The 26,212-nt window shown below is 45.1% G+C and overlaps 3 protein-coding genes across 7 annotated transcripts in view; 1 reads left to right on the top strand and 2 right to left on the bottom strand.

Annotated features, from left to right (window-relative positions):
• LOC144040156 (sodium channel protein type 2 subunit alpha-like) overlaps positions 1-14,570 on the bottom strand; it is a 73,810-nt gene extending 59,240 nt beyond the window's left edge. For both annotated transcript variants that reach the window (XM_077554067.1, XM_077554068.1), the window contains exon 1: positions 14,160-14,570. The gene's annotated coding sequence lies outside the window, so the exon portion shown is untranslated. The remainder of the gene's footprint in view (positions 1-14,159) is intronic.
• LOC144040162 (claudin-11-like) lies at positions 14,565-18,604 on the top strand. Of its 3 annotated transcripts, none has more exons than XM_077554083.1 (4): positions 14,565-14,717; positions 16,706-16,910; positions 17,828-17,992; positions 18,069-18,604. In XM_077554083.1, the coding sequence occupies exons 2-4, from the start codon at positions 16,727-16,729 to the stop codon at positions 18,344-18,346; spliced, it is 627 nt and encodes a 208-aa protein (XP_077410209.1). In that variant the 5' UTR covers positions 14,565-14,717; positions 16,706-16,726; the 3' UTR covers positions 18,347-18,604. The 3 variants fall into 3 exon arrangements, with proteins under 3 accessions (XP_077410209.1, XP_077410210.1, XP_077410208.1); XM_077554084.1 differs by lacking the exon at positions 14,565-14,717 and adding an exon at positions 16,309-16,379; XM_077554082.1 differs by lacking the exon at positions 14,565-14,717 and having other exon boundaries at positions 16,433-16,910.
• Positions 18,605-19,429: 825 nt separating this feature from the next.
• Positions 19,430-25,196, bottom strand: LOC144040158 (putative cationic amino acid transporter). Of its 2 annotated transcripts, none has more exons than XM_077554075.1 (9): positions 25,046-25,196; positions 24,097-24,461; positions 22,934-23,170; positions 22,648-22,865; positions 22,193-22,339; positions 21,873-22,081; positions 20,612-20,847; positions 20,059-20,529; positions 19,430-20,000 (listed from the first exon to the last, which is right to left on the bottom strand). In XM_077554075.1, exons 2-9 carry the CDS (start codon positions 24,407-24,409, stop codon positions 19,696-19,698), a joined length of 2,136 nt encoding a protein of 711 aa, XP_077410201.1. In that variant the 5' UTR covers positions 24,410-24,461; positions 25,046-25,196; the 3' UTR covers positions 19,430-19,695. The 2 variants fall into 2 exon arrangements, with proteins under 2 accessions (XP_077410201.1, XP_077410202.1); XM_077554076.1 differs by having other exon boundaries at positions 22,777-22,865.
• Between the last annotated feature and the right edge of the window lie 1,016 nt (positions 25,197-26,212).

Genomic DNA, 26,212 nt, shown 5'->3' with positions numbered 1-26,212 from the left:
ACATTTTTAAGCAAAATTATTTTTTTTTATACAAGCAAGCTCAACTACATGTCTTCAGTGTAATACCCTGTTGCGCCACAAGATGCCAGAGCAGCACTGAGCTTTACTGGAACAGATGCAACATAATTTCAAGGAGAAGAGACATGAAAAAAGCTTTTGTTACGTAACATCGATGCTAATTTCCACATGATTATGTTAGCATTAAGCTAGCAGGCTTTCGTAATAACATAATAAGGTTTGGTTCAACATTGTGGTATTCAAAAACAAAATAAAACAAATACAGTTTACTTTTGTAAACACGGTAATCGTCAACTGGAAGTAAAAAAAAAATACAGCTTTTAGTGAGTTTGGTTTTCAGTTCAAGTGATGTTATATAAAAGTCATCCATTTCACAGGTGCTAAATGAATACTTTAAAATGTGTCTTTTAATAAGTTTAATTAATTCAATCGATTTAAAAATGTTTTTATATGAGCTCATTTCCCTCATGGTGACCACTGGTCACATTACTTACATCTTTACTATCCTATAAAAATTAATCCACCTCAGAGTCGCGCTTTTTTAACAAGTTTGCCCGCCTGGCTCCAAAGCTTGTTAGCCCGCTAGCACACTTGTTAGCAGGCTAGCTCGCATTTAACGCAGTCGCTCGCATGAGTCACAACAATTTTATCCGTCCTGACTTTGTCGCTGCATCTTTTAGCACTTTTGGCGTTAAGAGTGTGAACACGAATAATAAATTGGTTTGAAAACATATAAATGAAAGAGAAATGAGTCAGGAAGAATTGACAGCTAGCACGCGCTAAACAGTTTCCCTGTAAAAGTGGACAAATGTTACACTTACAGTATGCATCACACCTTCACATTGACATCATCACTCTTCCAAATGTACACACAAGTGTTTTTTTAATGAGGTAAAATAGCAATCTATAATATTCTACATTATAAAAACATAACGTAGAATATTGAATGTGAAGAATTTCAGATTTAATGTGGCAGTCAATTTCATTGTGCTGCTCCTTCTGGTATGCCCGCTTTGGCCACCAGGAGGCAATATAATACAGTCTATAAGTGACTCAGTAAAATGCTGTAATAGTCATTTTTTTGTAGATGATAAAGACGTACAGTAAATATTGTGGTAATATTGTTATTGTGTTCATTCAGATCCTGATAAATTAGATATGAAATATTTAGATGAATTTATCTCTAAAGTGTTTGGAATAAGTTTCCGCACAGCCATGAGAGGTCCCAAATCAGCCAATCAGAAGGCAGGGGGGGAAAAAAACTATTGATGATAAAACTGGAAAGAGTGGAAAAGAGTGTGTGTGCGTGTGTGTGTGTGTGTGTGTCAGGTATCAGGTGATGAAGAGGAGGTGACACACAGAGTCACCTTTCAGCTGGGGTTACATTGATGACATCACAACGCACAATCTGGGCCAGATCCACGCAAACACATACGCAGATGCAGACGCAAACGCACACAAACTCACACTATGACACATATGCACACACACACACACACGGAGGGACACACATTCATTATTCACACACCAGTCAGGTAGCAGGGAGGTGTTGAGTGAGTTTTAAGTTTGCTCGTCCCAGTGACGACGAATGATGGTCAGTCCGTCATTCAAACATCCGCTTCCTGTCGGCGGGGTCGCCCTCCTGTTTGTTAGTTGTTGTTCATGCTAGCATGCTAACATTAGCGCACACACAAAATCCTACATTGTTGTTACCGTGGAAACGATTTGAGTTGATCTTATCCGAAAGAAGACGTCCACTTCATAGCCCGCTTTTTCCTCACATATGCGCACACGCACGTGCATACACACACAAGCGCACGCACACACACATACTGTATGAGAAAGACAGCTGATCCATTACAATGACTGCTGTAAACAATTGCAAGTGGGATGTTGTGTGTCTTTGTTTAAAAACGTGTGTGTATGTGCACACACACCCCCAAAAAAAAACCTCTCACACAACAAGAAACTCCTGCACAAAAAATAATCTAACTCCATTAACCCTAACACAAAAAAACTCTCACACACTAAAAAACTCGGACACACCAGAGAGCCTAAAAAACTCACTGATAAAAGCTAACAAGCAAAAAACAAACTCTTACACAGGTAAAAAAAAAAAACTTTCAAAAAAACTCTAACCCAAAGCAAATAAAACTCCCACACTCAAACTCACACGAAAATGCTCTCACATTAAAAAACGTCTGCACCAAAAATAAACTCCAATAACCCAGACACAAAATAACTCTCTCATGCAAACACTCACACCAAAAAACTCTGACACACCAGAGACCCTCAAAAACTCACCAATAAAAGCTCTCACACACAAAAAAAAAACTACACCAGTAAAAAATTAAATTAAATTGAAAAAAAAAAACCTCAAAACACATGGCAAATAAAACTCTCACTCTGAAACTCTCATACCAAAAAATTAATGTGCCAAAAATACCCTAACTCCAATAACCCAAACACCAAAAACCTCTCACACACCAGAAAACCTCAAAAGCTCACCAAAAAAACTCTCACTTGCACCAGCAAAATAAAAACTCAAAACTCTCACGCAAGCAAAAAAACAAAAAACAAATAAAACACTCACACAAATACAACTCTCACTCTGCAAGAAAAACTCACACTCACCCAAAAACTCTCACACATATCACAAAAGTGCTCTTATTCGCCAAAACCCTCTTTTAAAAAAATAAAATAAAATTCTTTATGTGTGATATCTTTTTTTTTGTATGAGTCAAAAATTGTGAGTTTGAAAGGAATTTTTAAAGTAAAAACGGAAGCCATCTCAAATCATGAATGCTGATTTTGGTGATGATCTCTCATCGTGGCCTTCTTTCTGTCTCGTCATCTCTCACTGTCTCAGACACGCGCGCGCGCACACACACACACCTTCATTCGGTATCAATATTCCGGTTCATTTTAATTTAGCACCGAAGGAGGTCAGACGAGACGCTCGTCAGCCTCTTATAGCTTCGCCGGGCCGACTCACTGTCACACACACACACACGCACGCACGCACACACACCTCTGTGTGAGTGTGTGTGTGTCGTCACTGATCGCATGTGTGCGCTGCGGTTGAAAGGTGTCAGTCACGCTCGAGTGTGTGACTTGATAAAAAAAGATAAAAACTTTTATTTTGTTGAATGTGAAAGGGTTGTGACCCTGAAGCTGACGCTACATCCTGCCCTTGGCAACTTTCATCTTCACCTACTTCACATTTTTCTTCTTATTATTATTATCTCTTTGACTGCCAGACGTTTTCAGAAAAGGGATGCCGTGGGTGCCAGCCGATTTTAAGCATTTTGACTGATCTTTCAAGGTCCATAGAAAATTATGTGTTTGGACTATGGAAACACACATACTGCTAAAACAAGATTGGACTCTCATCTTCCATCAGAAAAAAAAAGTTTGTTTCTACCTTATTCCGTTTTTGAGTAATCAGCAATAGAAAATGGTTAGTTTCACCTGTTTTGAAAAAAAAACGTCTTTTAACGTCTTTGGCACTCCTCCATTGGATTTTACGAAACGTTATTTAACGTTTTTGGCAGTCAAAGAGTTAATATATATGCTCACCCGCTTACATTCTTATTATTACTCCCTTCTTCACTTTCTTATTATCATTACACTCTTTACATTGCTATTCGAATTGCATTTGGTCACCTGCTTAACATTCTTATTATTATTACCCATCCTCACCTCTTCACATCCTTCCTCACAATTGTAAATCTTCACCTCATTACATTATTATCATTACTACCGCACATTATACATCCTCACCTGCTCTAAATTCTTATCGCCGCTTATATTGCAGTACACTAAATTATATTTTATTATTATTATTATTATATATTGTACAGCGTTACAAATCCTCTTGGACTTTATATTCTTATTTATGTACTAGATTACCTTCCACTCCAAAGAGTGTGTGCGTGTGTACACAGCGACCCACTTACATTTATCCTATTTGAGTCTCTCTGCCTCCCATCTCTTCCATTCTGTTTTTTTTTCCCGTGTGTGTCACGCTGTTCACTTGCTCCCCGGTGCTTGATTAAATAATTTTCTATTAACTCGTTTGTGACACAGCCGACACTGTAAAGACTCTCTAACATCACATCTTTTGTAAATTGTGCACAGTGTTCCCCTTGGTATATAGTTCCTGCGACAATGAAGTGAGTGAGGGTTTTTGCCGTTTCGCGGCAAACAGCCAAATCCATATTTCAATTCTGCACGGCTTCAATGTAGTACCACGTTTTTGCCACCGCATTCCAGGCAGCACTGAGCTCCACTGGAAAAGATGCGGCGCAATTAATTGAAAGAAGACGAGTATTTTTACATGTTTGAAAGTGTTGCTGCTCAGTTGTTTAAGCGTTTAGAATAACTGTGACGTCCATGCTAATGTCCGTTAGCCTGTCAATGGCATTCCACATTGTATGTTAGCCTTAAGCTAGGAGATTTTTGCAAGAAGAATGTTTGAATTGTCTGTAGTGTGCGGGGGGGGGGGGGGGGGTGATACAGGTGTACCACAAGGCCACAGCTACAAGCTAACTTGCCATTCTGAAGTGCGCTCTGGGCCATGGCCACACCCACCCACGCGCACACGCACGCGCACGCACACACAATGAACCGTTGAAAGTGTTGCTGCTCAGTTGTTTAAACGTTTAGAATAATGCTAATGTCCGTTAGCCTGTCAATGGCATTCCACATTGTATGTTAGCCTTAAGCTAGGAGATTTTTGCAAGAAGAATGTTTGAATTGTCTGTAGTGCGCGGGGGGGGGGGGGGTGTGATACAGGTGTACCACAAGGCCACAGCTACAAGCTAACTTGCCATTCTGAAGTGCGCTCTGGGCCATGGCCACACCCACCCACGCGCACACGCACGCACACACAATGAACCGTTGAAAGTGTTGCTGCTCAGTTGTTTAAACGTTTAGAATAATGCTAATGTCCGTTAGCCTGTCAATGGCATTCCACATTGTATGTTAGCCTTAAGCTAGGAGATTTTTGCAAGAAGAATGTTTGAATTGTCTGTAGTGCGCGGGGGGGGGGGGGTGTGATACAGGTGTACCACAAGGCCACAGCTACAAGCTAACTTGCCATTCTGAAGTGCGCTCTGGGCCATGGCCACACCCACCCACGCGCACACGCACGCACACACAATGAACCGTTGAAAGTGTTGCTGCTCAGTTGTTTAAACGTTTAGAATAATGCTAATGTCCGTTAGCCTGTCAATGGCATTCCACATTGTATGTTAGCCTTAAGCTAGGAGATTTTTGCAAGAAGAATGTTTGAATTGTCTGTAGTGCGCGGGGGGGGGGTGGGGGGGGGTGATACAGGTGTACCACAAGGCCACAGCTACAAGCTAACTTGCCATTCTGACGTGCGCTCTGGGCCATGGCCACACCCACCCACGCGCACACGCACGCGCACGCACACACAATGAACCGCTGAAAGTGTTGCTGCTCAGTTGTTTAAACGTTTAGAATAATGCTAATGTCCGTTAGCCTGTCAATGGCATTCCACATTGTATGTTAGCCTTAAGCTAGGAGATTTTTGCAAGAAGAATGTTTGAATTGTCTGTAGTGCGCGGGGGGGGGGGGGTGTGATACAGGTGTACCACAAGGCCACAGCTACAAGCTAACTTGCCATTCTGAAGTGCGCTCTGGGCCATGGCCACACCCACCCACGCGCACACGCACGCGCACGCACACACAATGAACCGCTGAAAGTGTTGCTGCTCAGTTGTTTAAACGTTTAGAATAATGCTAATGTCCGTTAGCCTGTCAATGGCATTCCACATTGTATGTTAGCCTTAAGCTAGGAGATTTTTGCAAGAAGAATGTTTGAATTGTCTGTAGTGCGCGGGGGGGGGGGTGTGATACAGGTGTACCACAAGGCCACAGCTACAAGCTACCTTGCCATTCTGAAGTGCGCTCTGGGCCATGGCCACACCCACCCACACGCACGCGCACGCACGCACAATGAACCGTCTGATGGATGACGAGCAGGAGTCAAAAGTGACGGAGTGTTTCCTGTCTGTTTGCGCTGCTCTTGAACCACTAAACTGATGAAGCTGCAGCGCAAGGTCAACGCACGCGCACGCGCACGCGCACACACGCGCGGCGGCCTTGTCCACCACGCACTGCCATGCACTGTGTCTGTCTGTGTCTGTGTCTGTCATCGATCTGTGTCTCTCACTTCACTGACCGTTCCATCATTTCCTGCAGGAACGACGGCAACTTCCTGTGTGGCTCACATGCTCGCTTCTTCGGCCGTTTGTAAAACAAGCGCAACGACTTTTGACTTACTTTTACTCTTACAACTTATTACTCCATTACATCATGCTTGTATGAGCAAAGACACACGCGTGACACACGGGCAGACGACGCTATCAGCTGATCATCATCATCACCTGAGAGTCCTCGTTAGCACTCTAAACGACGGCTGGGGGGGACGCCAAACTGCTCGCCAGAGAAGACGAAAAGTGGGCCAGTGCTCGGAGCCAGAAACGGACCCCCACTTCTGCCCCCCCCCCCCATCCCACAGAAATGTCTGGATTGCTTCCACTGTCACTGTAGTTTTACTGTGGCAAAATTGTGATGATGGCGACGGCTCATCTTCATTTCTTCACAACAAACACAACCTGAGAAGCTTCCAGAAAAATTTCGCCAGCCAAAAAAAAAAAAAAAAAAAAAGACAAAATCAGCATTAAAATATTTGTGGCTCTAAATACGAATGTTATTTACAGTCTATATTTTCGTAGTGAAGGAAAAACCCATGCAAGTACTGGGAGATCATTAACTCTTTGACTGCCAAAAACGTTAAATAACGTTTAGTAAAATCCTATGGAGGAGTGCCAAAGACGTTAAAAGACGTTTTTTTTTAAAACAGAGGTGAAACTAACCATTTTCTATTGTTGATTACTGAAAAACGGAATAAGGTAGAAACAAACTTTTTTTTCTGATGAAAGATGAGAGTCCAATCTTTCATTTGGTACTATGTGCGTTTCCATAGTCCAAACACATATTTTTCTGTGGACCTTGAAAGATCAGTCAAAAATGCTTAAATCGGCTGGCACCCACGGCATCCCTTTTCTGAAAACGTCTGGCAGTCAAAGAGTTAATAACAGAAAAAAACCCACGTGGAGATTCAAACCAAGAACCTCAGCACTGTGAGGCAAACACATTCGACACCATCGCACCGCGCTGCCCTGAAATCAAACTCCTCCACTTCGACTCCTCGTCAGCACCTTTTTTTCGTTTCAAGTGTGAGAGCATGTTGAGAAGACGCGGAAAGCGTCGGTGACACGAGCGTCATTCAACAGCACGAAGATGGAGGATGAAGGACGGCGAACCCGACGAGTCCTGACAGGAAGTGGCCCGGGCTGACATGGCCGCCCCTCATCAAAATAAATCATCGCCACTTAAAAGTGTTTTAACATCTCAGCCGGCCAGCGCCGAACACATTTCACATTTAACAAAATCTTACCACCATTCAATATATTTTCTTTTTTATCATGACCTTTGACCTTATTGACCTATACACTCACATTCTGTACTGACAAGCCTCAAAAAGGCCAAAATTTACTTTTGCTACGTCACGTGAAAAGTGTCACGAAAATCTCACTTTGATCTGGTTCTGATCCACATTGCCAGCAGTGTAAATGCTGAACAGGGGGAGGACGGGGAGCAGGCGCGCTCGACACACGTCACATGACCTCAAACAGACAACATATCTTTGACGCCAGCTGACTGTACAATATGTGTGTGCGTGCGCGTATGCGCGTTTTGGCAAGTTCGGCAGGAACTAATAGTAAGTGACAAAAGCACACTTAAACGCGCACACATAAACACGTTTACCTACACAAACACACAAGTGCACGCACACTCACGCCGCTCATCCACACACACAAACATACACAACTACACAAACACAGACCTGCGCACACATGCACACATAAGCACTTACACAAAAATACACACAACCCAACACACACCTACACTCACAGAGACACTCTCACACATACATCAGCCACACGCACACATTCCTACACAATCACACACACTTCTCCACACCGTCACAAATACACAAACACGCACGCGCACACATGCCCATTTAGCATTTAGCTGCTAGCATCACGTGTGAGGTCTGACCGTGTACTTTCAGCGTGTGGCTAATATTAGCGCGAGCGGGTCAACAAACGACGACGGCAGACAGTAACAATCAAATCGGATCACATCAGAAAAACACACACGAGTGGATGTCAGTGACGGGAAAAAAGTAATCAAATCAAACACCCCCGACTTGTGCTGACCCCACACCATTTAAAGGTCCAGTGTGCAGCGAGTGTGTGTGTGTGAATGTGCATATGCTGCTGGCTTTGCTTCTACTGTTGCCATGGTAACAGATGCCACTCATGGAACCAAAGTACAGCGTGCCGATGAACAGGTAGAAGCGCCGTCTTTAAGTGTGTGTGTGTGTGCGTGCGTGCGTAATGGTTTATGGTCGGGCGGCTGGAAGTGGTGTTATAAATCACGCCCTGTGGAGTCGCATGCCTCTCAATCATCACACACTCATAGAAATGTAAAACACACACACACATACACACACAAATAAAAGATATGCTGAATATTTGTGCTCACATGATGTGAGGGCATCACCTGAAGCGAGGGTGTCACATGAAGTCAGGGCTTCGTTTGAAGTGAGGGCGTAAACATGACGGAAGTGCGTCAGTAAGAGAGTGTCACGTGAAGTGAGGGCTTCATATGAAGGAGGTGCCACATGAAGCGGGGGAACGATATGAAGTGAGGGCGTCGCATGAAGCCAGGGCGTCGCACGAATTGAAGGCAGTAGGGAGCCTTATGAAGTGAGGTCGTCACATGGAGGGTGAAACATGGAGTGGGGGCATCACAAGAGTGAAGGTGACACATGAAGTGGGGGTGTCACGTAAAGTAAGGGCAAGGAGATTGTCATGAAGTGAGGGCTTCACATGAATCAAAGGCATCATGGGAGTAAGGGCATGAAGTTAGTGTGTTATGTAAAGCGAGGGCGTCGCTAAATATCAGGGCAGTGGGATTGTCGTGAAGGTGAGGGCGTCACAGGAAGTGAAGGCGTTACACAAAGCCAGGGTGTTACATGAAGTGAGGGCGTTACATCACGTAGGGCAGGAACACGAAGCGAGGGCAACACGTGAAGCGAGAGCGTTACAGGAAGTGTGGGCGTTATATCACGTAGGGAAGTTACACGAAGTGAGGGCATCGCATGAAGCGAGAGCGTTACAGGAAGTGAGGGCGTTACACGAAGCCAGGGTGTTAGATGAAGTGAGGGCGTTATATCACGTAAGGAAGTTACACGAAGTGAGGGCATCACGTGAAGCGAGAGCGTTACAGGAAGTGAGGGTGTTACACGAAGCCAGGGTGTTAGATGAAGTGAGGGCGTTACACGAAGCCAGGGTGTTAGATGAAGTGTGGGCGTTATATCACGTAGGGAAGTTACACGAAGTGAGGGCATCGCATGAAGCGAGAGCGTTACAGGAAGTGAGGGCGTTACACGAAGCCAGGGTGTTAGATGAAGTGAGGGCGTTATATCACGTAAGGAAGTTATACGAAGTGAGGGCATCACGTGAAGCGAGAGCGTTACAGGAAGTGTGGGCGTTATATCACGTAGGGAAGTTACACAAAGTGAGGGCATCGCATGAAGCGAGAGCGTTACAGGAAGTGAGGGCGTTACACGAAGCCAGGGTGCTACATGAAGTGGGGAAGTTACGCGAAGCGAGGGCATCACGTGAAGCGAGAGCGTTACAGGAAGTGAGGGCGTTATATCACGTAGGGAAGTTACACGAAGTGAGGGCATCACATGAACCGCGTTACAAGAAGTGGGGGCGTTACATGACGCAATCGCGTTACAGGAAGTGAGGGCGTTACACGAATCAAGGGTGTCGCATCAAACGAGGGCGTCACATGTAGTGAGGGTGTTACATGAAGTGCAGGCGTTACACAAAGTCAGGGTGAGATGAAGTGAGGGCGCTACACGAAGCAAGTGCATCTCGTGAAGCAAAGGCGTTATATGAAGTGGGCAGTGAAAGTAGGGCTGGGGTTTTAAAAAACTAATTAAATCGATTTTCCTTTTCATAGTCGGACATTGATTCATAAAACCATAAATCAAACCTTTCAATACATCTTTTTCCCATAAATTAATGTGAATATAGAATTCTATTTTAAGGTCTAAATGTCCTTTTGTGTGTGTGTCTTGCTTGAAATTTACTGCTTACAGTATTTTTTGTGTATTTTCTCACATTTACATTTTGTACGTTTAAAACAATTCTCTTTTTAAAGAAAGTAAAAATTAAATATGATTATAAAAAAATATATATATATATATAATATAATATACTATACTAATAAAATATATATATATATAAAACACAAAACGTGTGAAATCCTTAACTGAAGTGAAAATAAATCTAAATGAAGTGTGAATCGAATCAAATTGAAATCGAGCCATTGTGAATCGAATCAAATTGAAATCGGGCCATTGTGAATCGAATCAAATCGAATGACTTTTGGAAATCTGAATCGATCCCCAATGTCACAAAGTAAAGGCGTCACATGAAGTGCTGGAATTCAATGTAGCGGCGGAGTTACATGAAATGAAACCAGCTAACCTTAACAAAAAAATAAAAAAATACAGTGATTATCTAGCCAACTTGGGGGAAAAAACTGTGAAATTCATTGATTCCGAGAGCTTCGCTTGCTTTTTTAGGTTTGTTAGCTCATTAGCCCGTTGTGTTGACGTTGTTACCAAACATTTGAAATGTTGGGGGCGAAGCCGTGAAAAGCCGCATCACGGCGAGCCGCTTAAGCGGGACGTGAGGTGACACTTTCTAAAAAAAAAAACGGGCTTTGCTTTCGCCGCCGGACGCGCGCGCGCGCGCCGCGCGGCTTTGCTGACACCGACGTCTGCGCGCAGAGTTGACGAGTTGGCTTTTAAGAGTCTTTAGAAGAGCGACAGCATCATTAAAGTGTCGGATTAGGAGAAGAATTCGCAGAGAACTGACGCAGCTTCACACGCCGGAAGGCAACTTTGTGCGCGTGTGGAGGTGCTGAGCGTGTTTTCGATTGCGAGAGAGAGAGAGAGACCTCTAAGAGCTTTGGGCCGCTCTGGAAGTTTCCATCCTGATGTGTGTAAACAACAATGGAGGACAACTTCTTGTGTGCGTTCAGTCACACACAAAAGCAACACGCAACGCAAGAAATTCTTCTTGAGCAGCACCAGGGCTGGACTGGCCATCTGGCATATTGGGCAGACGCCCGGTGGGCCGGCCTCTTTTGGGGGCGATGCAGTGCTTTTGAATGATTGTTTTCCTACATTTTACCCTTAGGGACGAACCCACAATTGAGGGGGACCAGTCCGTTAATCCAGTTTGAATATTGAATTAGGCAGGAGTCAAATGCTAGGGCCAGTTTTTTGTGTGCCAGGTTGCTGTTGTAGAAATGTGGAAGCTAAATGTCCAATGCTCAAAAAGAGGACAAACGTAAAGGCAACGCTGGCAGCTGCTATCGGGTTTCATACTTTGGACACACGCACGCACGCACGCACGCACGCACGTCAAATAAGCATGGGCCACTTCCTCGTCCGTCAAACGACGACTCATGTTGGAGAAAAGGTCAGGCCCGCCGCCGCCGCCGTTCTGAGCAAACAGCAGCCTCCCGCACGCACACACACACACATGCGCCCAATGCGATGTATGCGGTGGCCACCTGTTGTGGTTGTGTTGTGCTGACAAGCGGCACAATGTTCGCATCGTCTTCGCCAGGCGAGGAAACGACCTTTCGTACTCAAGGTCGTACTCTGACCCCCCCCTGACACCTCCCACCTTCATCCTTATAATCATCGACATAAAAAGAAGGCAGCTTCTGAAATGAAGAGGTCGCTTAAAGCAATGGTAGTTATTACAAAAGACGGCCACCAGGTGGCAGCGGAGTATATGAGATCAGCCAGGGTCATGTTGCAAAAAACTCTGTTCTTTTTTTTTTTTTAACAGGTTTGTGAATAATGATGAAACTTAGCTATATTCTAATGCCAATTGCTGCAAAACAGAAACAGATACAAATATACTTTTTTTTCCCCCTGATGAAAGAAGAGACTCTAATCTTTCTTTCGGTAGGTTCCATGTTTTTATAGCGATAGAACAAAATATTCTGTGGGCCTTGCAAAATCAGTCAAAATCCAGTAAACCAGCCGGGAGCGAAGGGAGTTGCTTCAGTGAAAATGGCTGCCAGCGAATGAGTTAAAGGGGAAGTCCTCACTCGTCAAACCCCGCATTCTGATTAACATTGTTTTTGCAGAACATGAATTAAGTTGAAAAAAATCCACCTGACGACTGAGAATGACATCACTGTGCCTAATGCTGCATTCGAGGAAGGTGGGAAGTCGCACATGCGCTTGGAATCTCACAGTTCCCACCTCAAAACGTTTGAAGCGAATGTAAACGACAAATATGGCTGCTTACGGTAAATTGTTACAGTCAGTCGAAATCACGTTTGGTTATGTAAAGTTACTTTTTTTCGAATAGCTAAATTAATGTTATAATAAAGAAATACTAAATATGTTCATAATCGTGTAAATTATGTTCTGGCATCAGATTTCAACCAGTTGGTGAAGTCGGGGTCCTTTTTTTTTTTTTTCAAACTTTACAACTTCCGAGTTCAAAGAGTTCCCGTGCATACTTCATAGTATGAAGTTGAAAAGTCCGACTTTGCGCCTTCCTTGAACGCAGCATAAGCGCTTAGCTTGTGAACGTCACATGACCAAACACAGAAAAAGCTGCGCCGTGATCATTCCAGGTCATTTTCAGTCGACAGCAAGTGGCAAAATGGCCGCCCCCATAAATGGATAAAAATGGGTGTTTTTTTATTTATTTATTTATTTTACTTAAAACACAATGTGAATCAGAATACCGTGTTTAGACTAGTGAGGGCGCATAGAAGTCTTTTTGATTCAAAGTACGTCATCCTACTGCACATAAAAGTTAAATAAAATGTTTATCTAAATAAATATTTTTAAAAAAAAAAAAGATTCTGATATTGAAGCTATCATTTTAATGCGCTTTTACGCAACTCAACTCAATTTGTGCTGGACTAGAATTGGCACGAAGGAATACTTTTAATAAGTTTATCAAGTTCTCCCGTGAAGTTCACCGCACTGCTAAGCGCGGTCACGTTGATGTGACATTTTCATCGCAGCGTTTCATCTCTAACCATAATCGGCCAAACGTGTGACGAAGCGCCACATATTTCCTTCCTTCCCACATTGAACCGCCTTCATGGCTTCCTCGTCTTCCTCACTGCGCCCGCCGCCATGATGCCGCCGCCGCACACACGCAGCCACAAAAAAACGACGACGGCAAGGTTGCGTGACCTCCACCAAGGCCCTTTCTGGGCAGGCCAAGGGTCGAAAGACACTTTGAGGTCAAAGGTCATTGCATTTGCGAAAAAGGCTTGCGACTGTAACACTTTGTTTTATCAGCAGCCAAAAGATGGAAGGTTAAAGTTCAGCGGGCAATTGTTGTCTCACACGCACACACACTCAGGCTCCCTCCAAAGTGTTTACGTAAAGAATTACGTAAATAATTATTTTTGTTATTGTGATCATCTTGCAGCTTGCATGAAGGGAACTCTTAACAAATGGAAAGAGTATTAATCATATTATAATCATTATTATTATTATTATTAATATCGGGTTGCATGAACGGGGATGATAAAAAATGGAATGCAATGTTCCATAAACAATAATAATTATAATTATTACTGTAAGAAACTGGTGGCATTAATAAAAGGCTCCTAAAGAATTGCGTATGTGGGTGGGGGAAACAACGTCAATTATTATTATTGTAACAATTAGGTTGCATGGCAAAGATGTTAATGAATGGAAAGAGTACAGGCAGGTTGCATAGGAACACAGGAAACGCGTGCGAGTCCCCCAGGAGCCAAAGTGTCCCAGCAGGCAGAGTCGGGAAATGCTGACTTTCAATCAAACGTGAGAAAATAATAATAAGGTGGGGAGGGGGAGGGGGGGTGGAGCTTGTCACGCACAAACTCAGCAAAAGTTCACCTTTCACAAATAAAGTGCTACTCACGTGTCAAGTGTTTTCAAGGGGGAAAGTGTGCACGTCGTCGTCTTCACATCGCGCCGCGCGTGCACGTGCGCGCGCTTGCCTGAGCGCCTCTCAATCTTTACATCCAGCCATGAAGAAGACGATGGGGGATGAAAAGGGGGAATGAAGAGGTGGACAAGTGTCCACGGATGACGAGCGTCTACAAATTAAAAAAAAAATTAAATCTATAAAAAAGAAAGTCCTCCTCCTCCTCCTCCGCGCGCGCGCGCGCCAGCTGTTGCTCTCGTGCGCGGGCGCCCCAAACAACGATGAAGAAAAGAGAGAAAAGCGAAAGAAAGACTGAAAGAACAAAAAGAGGAATGCACAGTAAGTTGTTTTGAGGTCCGTGCGTCTGGTCTGCTCTCAATGGGCCGCCAGCCCGACTCAACATGAGCACCAACATCCACCCAGGACGCTTGATTGCCCCTGGACGCCAGCGAGGGAGTGAGAGGTGGAGAGAGAGAGAGAGAAACAACGGATAAGTATCGCGATGTTACGCCTTGCTCTCGCACAGGCGCGAAATCCAGCTGCCCAAAACAGGTGCGTTCCCAATATGACGTCACAACATACACACGAACTGTCCAAAATGATCTGACTGTGCAGTATTAACAAGTAGTGGTGTACTTAACAAAGTGTGAAATTGCTGTGTATCGAATAGTAAACACGAGCCGACTGCCGAGAAAGTGGCTTAAACTAGATAAATGTCAGTAAAACTAGTTGTGACAACTAGTATTGAGCGATAAACAATTACATATGAAGTCGTCTGCACTAGGAACTTAGTGGTGTTCAAACTAGCTAAATGTGTGTACGGAGTAAGATAGCTAATAAAGTTGCTAACTGTGTGTAAAGTGGCTATTTTTTGTTTAAGTAGTATAAACTAGCTAACTTATGTACAAATTAGCCTCATGCCATCTGATAAAATTGCTCAAGCTGGCCAACTGTCAAAATTAGTTCGCAAAGTGTGTGTAAAGAAATTAATCATTTAAAGCAACCTAACTAGCTATGTAAAATAATGGATAATTGTAAAGTAACATAAACTAGCAAACTGTATGAGTGTAGTGATTCCACCTACTACATAAGCGTGAATGCGTCGAAGACTTTCAAGTAATTTGGGAGCGGAAAGTGTTAAAATAGGTCAAATTCAACTCACCTTTACGGTCATCATTTACAAGAACGTTTCCCGAAGCTTCATCTTTTTTTGTTCAGTGTAAAATGAACATTACAGCATTTACTTCCTAACATGCAATTGTGTCAAGTGTACAACAGTCTCCCCCTGGTGTTGGCTGCCTGCTACTATTATTCCAACGACAGAGCTGGAGCGAGTCGGTGCAAAAAAAAAAAAAAAAAAAAAAACATGTATACAAATCCTGCCTACTATCATGCATATAAGACATTTTTTTAGCCTTTAAAGAAGCTAACATGCTAACCTGCTAACACAGGGAGGCCTCGGCCTGTAGTGTAATCATACAATGATTTAAACTAGGGTTAAGATTTCAAGGTAGGGTTGAAACTAGAGTAGGGTTTCAAAACAGGTTAAAAAATTATAATACTGGCTATATTATTAGTTAAAACATTTAACTGTAAAAAAATATATATATATATATATATGTTCAAAGTAGGGTTTCAAAGTAGGCTTTGTGGCCATCAATTATTCACGCAACTACAGTATACTGCCAATGCCTCCAATGAACGGCAACGAGTCACTTCCCGTTTTTTTGTTTAAAAATGGGAAATTCAAAAATTTAAAACGATTTTTTTAAGTATGTGTTTTGACAGCTTCTTTTGGCTTGAAAAACGCTCTTCTGCCGTTTCGTTCTGTTTTGTCGCTAATGTTCAATGGGTTCAACAACACTGCCTCCTAGCGGATGGAAAAGGGACGGGCCTCTCCACACGTGAATGTTTGGAACTTGTGAATTTTGTGGTCGTGCCTGACGATTGTCTCTAATATAAATGTGCGTGCCCGTCGATCCACAAACTCACAAGCAGAATGGAATATTTACAAGTCGTGATTGATGCTCATTGCGCTTATTTGTGTAGCTTAATATATATTTGTATGAATTTAAAATCTCTCCCCATATTATGGAAATTTGTTTTTATGCAACTAAGTTGCTAACAATGTGCGTGTTTGGGCCAGTGGAGGGCGCCAAAGAGCCAAATTGTTGCTGTCTCTTGTGTGTCCAGCAGGAGGCCTCGTGAACGCAGGTGAGCTGTTGGAAAAGTTGTTTCTTACTTTCCTGAAGCCTTTTTTTTTTCCTGCTGTTCGGCCTCTGGCTGGTTTTTGTCTGTGCATCTGCTTTAGATTAGCTTTAGTGTGCCCACGTGACGTTTTTCACCTTTTTTGCACCCGTTCAAAGTCAGCACAGTCCACTCCAGCACGAGCAGCCCACAACTCAGGAGCTTAACTGATGTTAGGAACGCGTGTATTGATTATTTCATAATTCATCTCGTCATTTTCATCTTCTTTTTTTTTTTGTCTTTTGAGGACCGTGTTTGTTTCTGTGTGTGTGATGTCTCCGGTGTGTCGGCAGGCGTGCGGCAGTTTCTCCGTCATGGCGGGCTGGGTGTGCCTCATGGTCGCCACGGCGACCAACGACTGGGTGCGCACCTGCGACTACAGCGAGGCCACCTGCGTGCGCATGGACGAGCTGGGGTCCCGCGGCCTCTGGGCCGAGTGCGTCATCGCGCCTGCGCTCTACCACTGCACCGCGCTCAACCAGATTCTCAATCTGCCCGGTAACCGCCATGTCATAGATTACAATTGGCGTGACGCAAAGTTATTATAGTTTTGGAATTTTCATTATAGTTCGTTTTTATTTCGTTTTCGAGTTTTTTTTTCTTTTTTATATTTAGTTAGTTTTAATTAGTTTTCAGGGTGGCCCTGTTGTTTTTTATCAGTTGTAATTATTTATTTTAAATGCTTCGTTTTTTTTTATTATTGTTTTTATGTTGTGTATTACTTGTGTTCAGTATTTAATAAGTACCATTGGGAAATGAAAAAGAACCGCCCTTCTTACCTAGAGCATTACGTTTCGGCTGAATAAAATAAAAAGCAGGCAAGGCGAGCAATGGGGTTAGATGCCACGCACTTCAGACTTCCGGGTTTCGCACGTCAGCGCCGTTTCCGCAACTGAGGGGCACACGGCGAGGCATGTGAAAACCCGGAAGTTGGAAGTCCCGCCTACTCCTAGCCAAAAGTCAAACACGCAAAATTGGCAACTGGGAGTGACCTCATCTAAAGGTGCTTTTCTATTGGCTCTAAAGGTGCTTTTCTATTGGCTGCTGCTAAATGACGTCACTTCAGTGCGACACACTGTCAAACGTCCTTATTCCGATTAATATAGAAATAAATATGTTTAAATCACATTTAAAATCAACCCCACAGGCTCATGTATAAAATTAATTAACAAAGATGAAAACTAGCGACATTTTCTCTCTAATTTGAAAAATGTTCATTCATTCAATAATTATAGTTAGTTTTGTAAATGTAAAATGTAGTTTCAGTTTTTGTTTTTTTAAATAGCATTTTCGTTTTTATTTTTTTTTCATTAAGGAAAATATTTATTTTAATTTTACTTCTAGTTAACTAAAACATTCTCTGAGTCTCTGAGAAGTGTTTTGAAGTTGTGTGTTGTCGCTGTTGCATGCGTCAGCCCACGTGCAAGCATCGCGTGCCCTGATGGTGTGCGCGAGCCTGCTGGGACTTCCCGCCATCTTGTTGGTGCTCACGTCCACTTCCTGCGTGCGTCTGCCACATGACTCCGCCGCCGGCAAGAAGAGGCGGGCCCGGGTGGGCGGTGGCCTCATACTCCTCATGGGTGAGTGGCTGTGTGTGTGAGTTTGTGTGTGTATCACTTTGTGTGTATGTGTGAGTATTTATGTGTGTGTTGTCAGCCGTGCTGGGCTTGGCGGCCACCGTGTGGTTCCCAGTGGGGGTCCACCAGGACAAGGGTCTGATGTCCTTCGGCTCGTCGCTGTACTGCGGCTGGGCGGGCGTGGCGCTCGGCTTCCTGGGCGGCGGCGTGGTCCTCTGTTGCCATGGCGACGTTGACCCCCGCGCCTTCGCCAGGGAGAGCAGCTTCTTCTACTCCAGGCAGCGAAGAGGAGGAGGCGGAGCCACTGCTGTCATGGCGGACGTGCCCGCCAATCATGCCAAGAGCGCCCACGTGTGAGAGCAGGAAGATGGCTTTTTTTTTTTTGTCGCATGAAAATATATAAAAAGCAGAGCTGCACATAATATGCAAAATAATCTAAATGTCATGATGAGGTGTTATACGTTGAATTTTGGATAAAAATTTGACATGAATTTATTCAGTTTTGGAATCAGGCTGTGGAAAAAGTTAGCAGATGCGCTAGTGCTAACGCATGACCTCGTGTTTGCTTTGCTCTGCTGTACTCTTACATAAAATAAACTTTGGGGACTTTGAGAAGTGATGTTTATTTTACACGAGGAAAACATAAGCACAACAAAATCAACTTACAACGCGCGGGGGTGGGGGGGGGTTTAATCATCAAGAAATATTAAATAAAAAAACTCTCAAACACAACCTTAGGGTTAAAAGACTGTTAGCCACCTTTCCTTCAAATGTTAACAACAAGAGCTGCTGTGTATGTGCGTCTGTATGTGTCTAGGTGTTTTTGTGAGAGAGAGAAAAAGAGTGTGCGTGTGTGTGGAGAGGGTGGGGGGGAGTGTGAGAGTGAATGGTGTTTTCTGAGTGGAACAACTATGAGTGAATGTTGTCTGTTTCCATGGTTTGAAAGTGTGTCTGTCGTGGGAGAGCAAGTATGTATGTGTGAGGTGTGATTGATTACTTATCCTGTGAGAGAGAGTGAGTGAGCAGGAGTGTTTGTGTGTGTGTGTGAGACTTTTGTGTGTTTGTGCACATGAGAGAGTTTTAGAGCACTGAGAGAGAGTGAGACTGCGCTGTACAGTATGTAAGAGAGTCTGTATTATGTGTGAAGGTTTTTGAGTATCTGAGTGGGGGATGAGCAAGAGAGAGACAGCGTGTGAGAGTGTTGATATTAGTTCATGAGTGAGAGAGAGCGTAGGTGAGTGTTCATTTATGAAAAAGAAAGAGACATTATGTGAGAGGTTGGTGTTATTTATGAGAGAGAGAGAGTTGTGAGAGTGTTCATTTATGAAAAAGAAAGACATAATGTGAGAGGTTGGTGTTATTTATGAGAGAGGGAGGGAGAGCAAGAGAGAGAGTGTTATTTTAATGAGAGAGTATGTGTGTTGTTATTATTTTATAGAGATAGAGAGAATGTGAGAGTGTTGATGTTATTTCATAAGAGAGAAAGGGATAGAGAATGTGTGAGAGTGTTGATTGCAATTTTTATGAGAGAGAGAGACAACATGTGAGAGTGTTGATTTTATTTTATGTGCGAGAGAGGGAGAGAGAGAGTGTGTCTGTGCATGTCAGTGTTTGTGAGAGAGTGCACGAGTGAGGGGTTTCTGTGTTTTCATGAGTTTGCATGTGTGATTGTGTGTGCTGCCACCTGTTGTTCATCATGTCCATCGTCAAAACTGTGGTCGTTCCTCCCCCTCGGCACTCCCACCGCCACTTCCTCCTCCTCTCTGGTATCCAAAGTGTCCGCCGTCGTCATCCTCTCTCGCCACCTCGTCGTACGCGTGGTTCTGGTAGCGCGAGTCCTGCTCATGGGGGGCGGCCCAGCCCCGGTAGGGCTCGTCATCCTCGGGGGCGGCGAAAGTCTCGTCCAGGTGGTCGTCGAAGCGTTGGTAGGAGCTGGCGTGCGCTTCTTCCTCGCGGGCGCTCACCTCCAGAGAGCTGTGCCACACGCCGTACAGCGCGTAGATCAGCAGGCCTGAGCACACAACAACATCAGGACCGACTAGCGACACGGCATCTTTGTGCCGACTCACCGATGGCGCACCAGATGGCGAAGCGCGCCCAGGTGAGCGGCGACAACTTGAGCATCAGGTAGCTGTTGACCAAGATGGCCGCCGCGGGAACAAACGGCACGCACGGCGCCATGTAGGCCAAGCTCCGCCCGCTCTGCGGCTGCCGCAGCACGATGAGCAAAAGCGCGGCCAAGGCGGCCGCCAGCAGCGCCGCCGTCAGACCCCAAATGGCGGCGCCCGTCCCGGCGCCACGCTCCACGCCAAAGATGACCGCCGTCCACAGCAGGAAGGACAGGAAGAAGAAGGCCAGGGTGCAGCGCGTCACCGTGCGACCGGTCCAGGCCGTGGGCCGCGCGGACGCCGCGGGAACGCCGAGCCGCGCTCGCAAAGTCTGGTAATGAGCTCCCAGGAGCCTTTGCAGCGGCGACGCGGGGCCCGTGTGGAAGTCGCCGTGGTCGCCTTCGCCGTCTGAGGGGTCGTCAATGGAGGAGCCTGGCGATAAATTGGAACTGTCATTTACGTAACATGATTGTGTACATGTTAGACGCACGGCGTTGATGCTTTATGATCCTACAGTCAATGTCCAGGCGGTCTTTGGCGGGAAGACCCTCGCTTTCCTCGTGGTCGGGCTGGTAGCGCAGGAGCAGCACGCAAACGCTGACCAGCGTGTACGCCAGCAGCGTGCCGATGGACATCATCTCGATCAGGTCGCGAAGACTCACCAGCAGAGCCAGGAATGAAGCCAGAGTCCCGGAAACGACACAGGCCGCCGCCGGTGTGTGCGTGAACGCCGACACGTGAGACAGGGACCTGCACGCGCACATGACGTAGGTCGTGTGTGTGAGAGCGTTTCAGTCGTTGAGTGTGATTGTTTCATTCGCCAAGTGAGAGTGTTTCAGTTGCATGTCTGAGAGGAATTCAGTCGTCAAGTGAGAGTGTTTCAGTCGCATGTGCGAGAGCAATTCAGTCACCAAGTGAGATCGTTTCAGTTGCATGTCAGAGGAATTCATGTCGTCAAGTGAGAATGTTTCAGTCGCATGTGTGAGAGTGTTTCAGTCGCATGAGCGAGAGCAATTCAGTCGTCAAGTGAGAGTGTTTCAGTCGCATGTGTGAGTGTTTCAGTCGCATGTGTGAGAGGAATTCAGTCGCATTTGCAAAAGGAATTTAGTCGTCAAGTGAGAGTGTTTCAGTCGCATGTGTGAGAGGAATTCAGTCGCATTTGCAAAAGGAATTTAGTCGCCAAGTGAGAGCGTTTCAGTTGTAGTCTGAGAGGAATTCAGTCGTCAAGTGAGAGTGTTTCAGTCGCATGTGTGAGAGTGTTTCAGTCACATATACGAGAGGAATTCAGTCAAGTGAGAGTGTTTCAGTCGCATGTGTGAGAGTGTTTCAGTCGCACATACGAGAGCAATTCAGTCGTCAAGTGAGTGTTTCAGTCGCATGTGTGAGAGTGTTTCAGTCACATATACGAGAGGAATTCAGTCGTCAAGTGAGAGTGTTTCAGTCGCATGTGTGAGAGGAATTCAGTCGCATGTGTGAGAGGAATTCAGTCGCATTTGCAAAAGGAATTTAGTCGGCAAGTGAGAGCGTTTCAGTTGTATGTCAGAGCAATTCAGTCGTCAAGTGAGAGTGTTTCAGTCGCATATACGAGAGGAATTCAGTCGTCAAGTGAGAGCGTTTCAGTTGTATGTCTGAGAGGAATTCAGTTTCCAAGTGAGAGTGTTTCAGTCGCACGTGCGTGAGCAATTCAGTCACGTGTTTTGAGGTCATCCCGAGTCCTCTCATACACGGACAGCGAATCCCAGTTTGCTCGCGTGCGCGTTGCGCTCGCCGCCAACCTGAATAAGAGTCCGTCCGTGGCCATGGCGTAGATGACTCGCGGCATCGGGAACAGCGATCCCAGCAGAGACACGCTAAGGCCGGCGATGGAGCCCACCGCCACCGTGTACTTCCCCCACAGGAAGCCGTGCGCCGCGAACATTTCCATGAGAGGCGCCGAGCCGTCGATGAGGTCGTACGGAACCATCAGGGTCAGGATCACGCTTACCTGTCACACGGTAGCGGATAACAGAGTAAAGTTGTTGTTTTTTTTATCAAAACTTTATTTATCAGTGTTTTTTTTTTTTTTTTTTTTTTTTACTCAAGTATCTGTACTGACCGACACGTATGCGCTGAGACACATGACCAGCGAGGCGGTGATGGCGTAGGGGATGGAGGTGTTGGGGTTCTGCGCCTCCTCTCCGGTCGTGGCGATGATGTCGAAGCCGATGAAGGCGTAGAAGCAGGTCGCCGCCCCCTGCATCACCTGGACGCCAACAGACGGGGATTTGGAATGAGCTCATTGGCGCAGGGAACAAGTGAAAGTCAGCAGCTGTGATTGGTTGTTACCTGAGCAACTGTGATGTCATTTTCACTCAACTCAAAATGGCCGCCTTCTGATATTGATCAAATTTCCTGGATTTTGTGCTTAAATCATATTCCACTATAACGCAATATTAACCAGAATGCGGTAAGTCAATACCCCGTGGCATCATGGGAGAAAATGCTGTTTTTAGCAATTAGCCTACAAGTACGTTCGTAAACCGTTTTAGCTAACTAGCGCCAACAACTCACCCCCGACCAACCGTAGGGCAGAAACATCCCGCCCTCCCAGTTTTTGGCAGACAGGAAGAAAAGTCCAGCCATGATAATGAAGACCCAGACCACCATGTTGACCAGATTCAAGACGTTGTTGAGGCCCACCGAGTTGCGCACGCCGAGCGCCACGATCAGCGTCACCAGCAGGACGATGAACATGGCCAGCAGGTCGGGGAACGTGTCCTCGCCTTTGCCTGCAACAAATACGAGTGGTCGCCGGCACACAGGACGTTTTTGTGCATTAGTTGTAGTATGCACTGACCGAGTCCTCGGAGCGTGCCCAGGTGTGCGATCATGTAATGGCTGATGCTGTGATTGGCCAGCGAATCAAACATGCTGCTGAGAGCCGACGCCCCCGCAGCCGTTCCGATCAAGTACTCCAGGATGAGGTTCCAGCCAATCAGGAAGGCCACGAACTCTCCGACCGTCACGTAGCTGTACGTGTACGCCGAGCCCGTCGTCTTGGGCACGCGGACGCCGAATTCTGCGTAGCACACGCCTACGGGCACATAGTCGTGTACGTGTAAACACTGAATTGTGCAATGACGTTGCCGCCATATTGGATGTGGCAAAGTGAGGCATTTTGTAACTGTCTTTATACTTTACGCAGCTTTACTGGACTGTAGGTCCGCATCACCTGACACAATGGACGCCACGGCGGCGATGACAAAAGACAGGATGACACCGTGTATGTATAAACACTGTACAGTGACATCGCCGCCATATTGGATGTGGCAAAATGAAGCAATTTTGTGATTGTCTTTACACAGCTTTACTGGAGTCTAGGTCCGACTCACCTAACAAAATGGACGCCACGGCGGCGATGACACAGTGTACATATAAACACTGTACAGTGACATCGCCGCCATATTGGATGTGGCAAAGTGAAGCATTTTATAACCGTTTTTACACTTTACGCAGCTTTACTGGACTGTAGGTCAGACTCACCTGACACAATGGACGCCACGTTGGCGATGACAAAAGATAGGATGACACCGTGTACGTATAAACACTGTACAGTGACATCGCCGCCATATTGGATGTGGCAAAATGAAGCATTTTGTAACCGTCTTTACGCAGCTTTACTGGACTATAGGTCCGACTCACCTGATAAAATGGACGCCACGGCGGCGATGACAAAAGACAGGATGAAACCATGAACGTAGAAACACTGTACAGTGACATCGCCGCCATATTGGATGTGGCAATGAGAAGCATTTTGTAATTGTCTTTATACAGCTTTACTGGACTGTAGGTCCGACTCACCTGATAAAATGGACGCCACGGCGGCGATGACAAAAGACAGGATGACACCGTGTATATATAAACACTGTACAGTGACATCGCCGCCATATTGGATGTGGCAAAGTGAGGAATTTTGTAACCGTCTTTACACAGCTTTACTGGACTGTAGGTCCGACTCACCTGACAAAATGGATGCGGCGGCGGCGATAACAAAGGACAGGATGACACCCGGCCCGGCAACGGCCTTGGCCACCAGTCCGGCGACCACGTACATGCCGGTGCCCACGCAGCTGCCCACCCCCAGCGACACCAGGTCCAGGGTGGTCAGCACCTTGGCCAGGCCCACCGGCGAATCCCCCGCAAGCTCCGTCAGGTCTTCGTCTCTGTCCCCGCCCCCATGCGCCATGGCCCCCACCGGCTTGGTGCGCAGAAGGCGTGAGCTCGCGTGGTACCAGGCGTCCGCCCATGACACCCGATGCAGCCACGACGACATGGCGTCGACCAGCTGTGCTCGGCGGGGATGTCACTTCCTTGACGACACCATCCTCAAAAAATACAAAGGTGGCAAACGTACTTAGGGACAAGTACACATGCTTGAGCTGGTAAAAGTAGAAGTACTCGCCCAAATTGCTAAAGTCTACACACCCCTGTTCAAACGCCAGTTTAAATTATTTTGAAATGTTTTCCACCATTAAAGTGATCTATAACCTGTTGAAAAACATGACTAACTAAGATATTGTAGTTGCGTAAGTATACACACCCTCTTACAATTGAGAACATTTAAAGGGTCTCTGATTAAACAACAATTAAAGTTCTCATGTTCTCAATGTTCCTGACATTTTGGTCTTTCTAGGGCCCCAGTTCATAGCATGGTGTTGTCAGTCACATTAGTGGTGGAAAAAGATGTGCTAATTTAGTTTTACGGCAAAAATCCAGCATTTGAAAAAGGTTGTGCAACCATTTTGTATCCACTGTACCGATCTGTCTATCTATTCATCCATCTATCTAAACAGCAGCACAAACAACACATACAAAATCATGACAGGGTAAAAAAAAAAAAAAAAAAAGTATTTGCTGATAAAGGAAGTAATACACACAGGGAGAGTGCCGTCTTGTTGTTGTTTTTTACCTGTTAATGTGCAGTGGAAGGATGGCAGGATGAATGAACGACTGGATGAGAGGAAAGAGATCAAGACAGCGTCATGTGTTCTCAGGCTCCTCTCTGAAACATTGATGAAGAGGCTCAAATTTCACATCACAACAGGGGAGGGAGGGGGCACAAGCTTATTTGACCTATTTAATTACTGAAAAAAAATTACTCACCTGCTGATGTCATGTGACCTCAACACCTGAAAGTAATTAAAGGAAGATGATTCCTGTGTATACCATGAGTTGAGGCTGGTCGATTGATCAGTTTTTATTGATTTATTTGAGTTAGTGATGGTGGTATTATTATTTTTTTTAAATGTATTTATTTAGGCAGTGGTAAGTAGTTGTTGTGGTGGTAGTAGTAGGCACGCTCCTCTGCTCGTAATCAGACACGAGTCAGATGACCAGCAGCAGGGTCACGTGACACCCACAATGCGACAGCACAAAAAAGTGGCTGACAAAGTTTCTTTTCAGAGGCAACTCTAAATCCTTCAAAGTGTCTCAAATCAAGATTTTTTTTCCCCCTCCCATTTCTTACAACATCAACAAAGCTTCTCGGCCAACATTTCCCCGAAAACCAAGTGCTCATCTCAAAACGTGACCCGTGCCTGTGTTCCGATCCAAACGTACAGTACAGGATCTGCTAAAAGCCGAAGCATTCCTGAAGCTGATGGACAACAGATGAGCACGTCACATGACATCCACCCAATTCCAAAAAAACACACATCAGCCTGTCAAGAGCTGCTCTTGTCTCGTTCACGTCATAAACCAAATTTAGTTTCAACCTGCAGCAACACCAATGGTTCTCCCTTTGAAAACCTTAAAAGTGTCCTTTCTTATCGTACATTACATACAGACTCAAACCCAGAACCTCATAATTTGTTAGGTCAATGTGCTAACTACGAGTTCACAATGCTACACTGTTGAATATTAAACTTATTTTTTTTTCTACAAAAACAAAAAACATAGCCATTACTGTTAACTAGAACATGAATGCTCACATTTTTATTATCTTAAATTGACCGGCTTGATCTTTGGCGCCATCTAGTGGCAGTTGAGTGCACTGCAGGACAGTGAGGTCAAAAATATTGGATAATGCAATACTAATTTATAGACATAATGGCAATGATGAATAAACCCGATATGA

The sequence above is a fragment of the Vanacampus margaritifer genome, chromosome 20 (assembly GCF_051991255.1).
Source record: "Vanacampus margaritifer isolate UIUO_Vmar chromosome 20, RoL_Vmar_1.0, whole genome shotgun sequence".
NCBI lineage: Eukaryota > Metazoa > Chordata > Actinopteri > Syngnathiformes > Syngnathidae > Vanacampus > Vanacampus margaritifer.
The sequence above is the reverse complement of the archived record's forward strand: the minus strand, read 5'-3'. Positions and strand labels throughout refer to the sequence as shown.

Bases quoted from the DNA above. Each gene is read 5' to 3' on its own strand.
- LOC144040158 (XM_077554075.1), bottom strand. From the start codon at position 24,409: ATGTCGTCGTGGCTGCATCGGGTGTCATGGGCGGACGCCTGGTACCAC. The intron at 23,171-24,096 runs GTGAGTCGGACC...ATGTGCCCGTAG, and splicing joins CGCCGCATCCATTTTGTCAG to GCGTGTGCTACGCAGAATTC. The intron at 20,001-20,058 runs GTGAGTCGGCAC...TTGTGTGCTCAG, and splicing joins CGCCATCTGGTGCGCCATCG to GCCTGCTGATCTACGCGCTG.
- LOC144040162 (XM_077554082.1), top strand. From the start codon at position 16,685: ATGTCTCCGGTGTGTCGGCAGGCGTGCGGCAGTTTCTCCGTCATGGCG. The intron at 16,911-17,827 runs GTAACCGCCATG...TGCATGCGTCAG, and splicing joins CCAGATTCTCAATCTGCCCG to CCCACGTGCAAGCATCGCGT. The intron at 17,993-18,068 runs GTGAGTGGCTGT...GTGTGTTGTCAG, and splicing joins TGGCCTCATACTCCTCATGG to CCGTGCTGGGCTTGGCGGCC.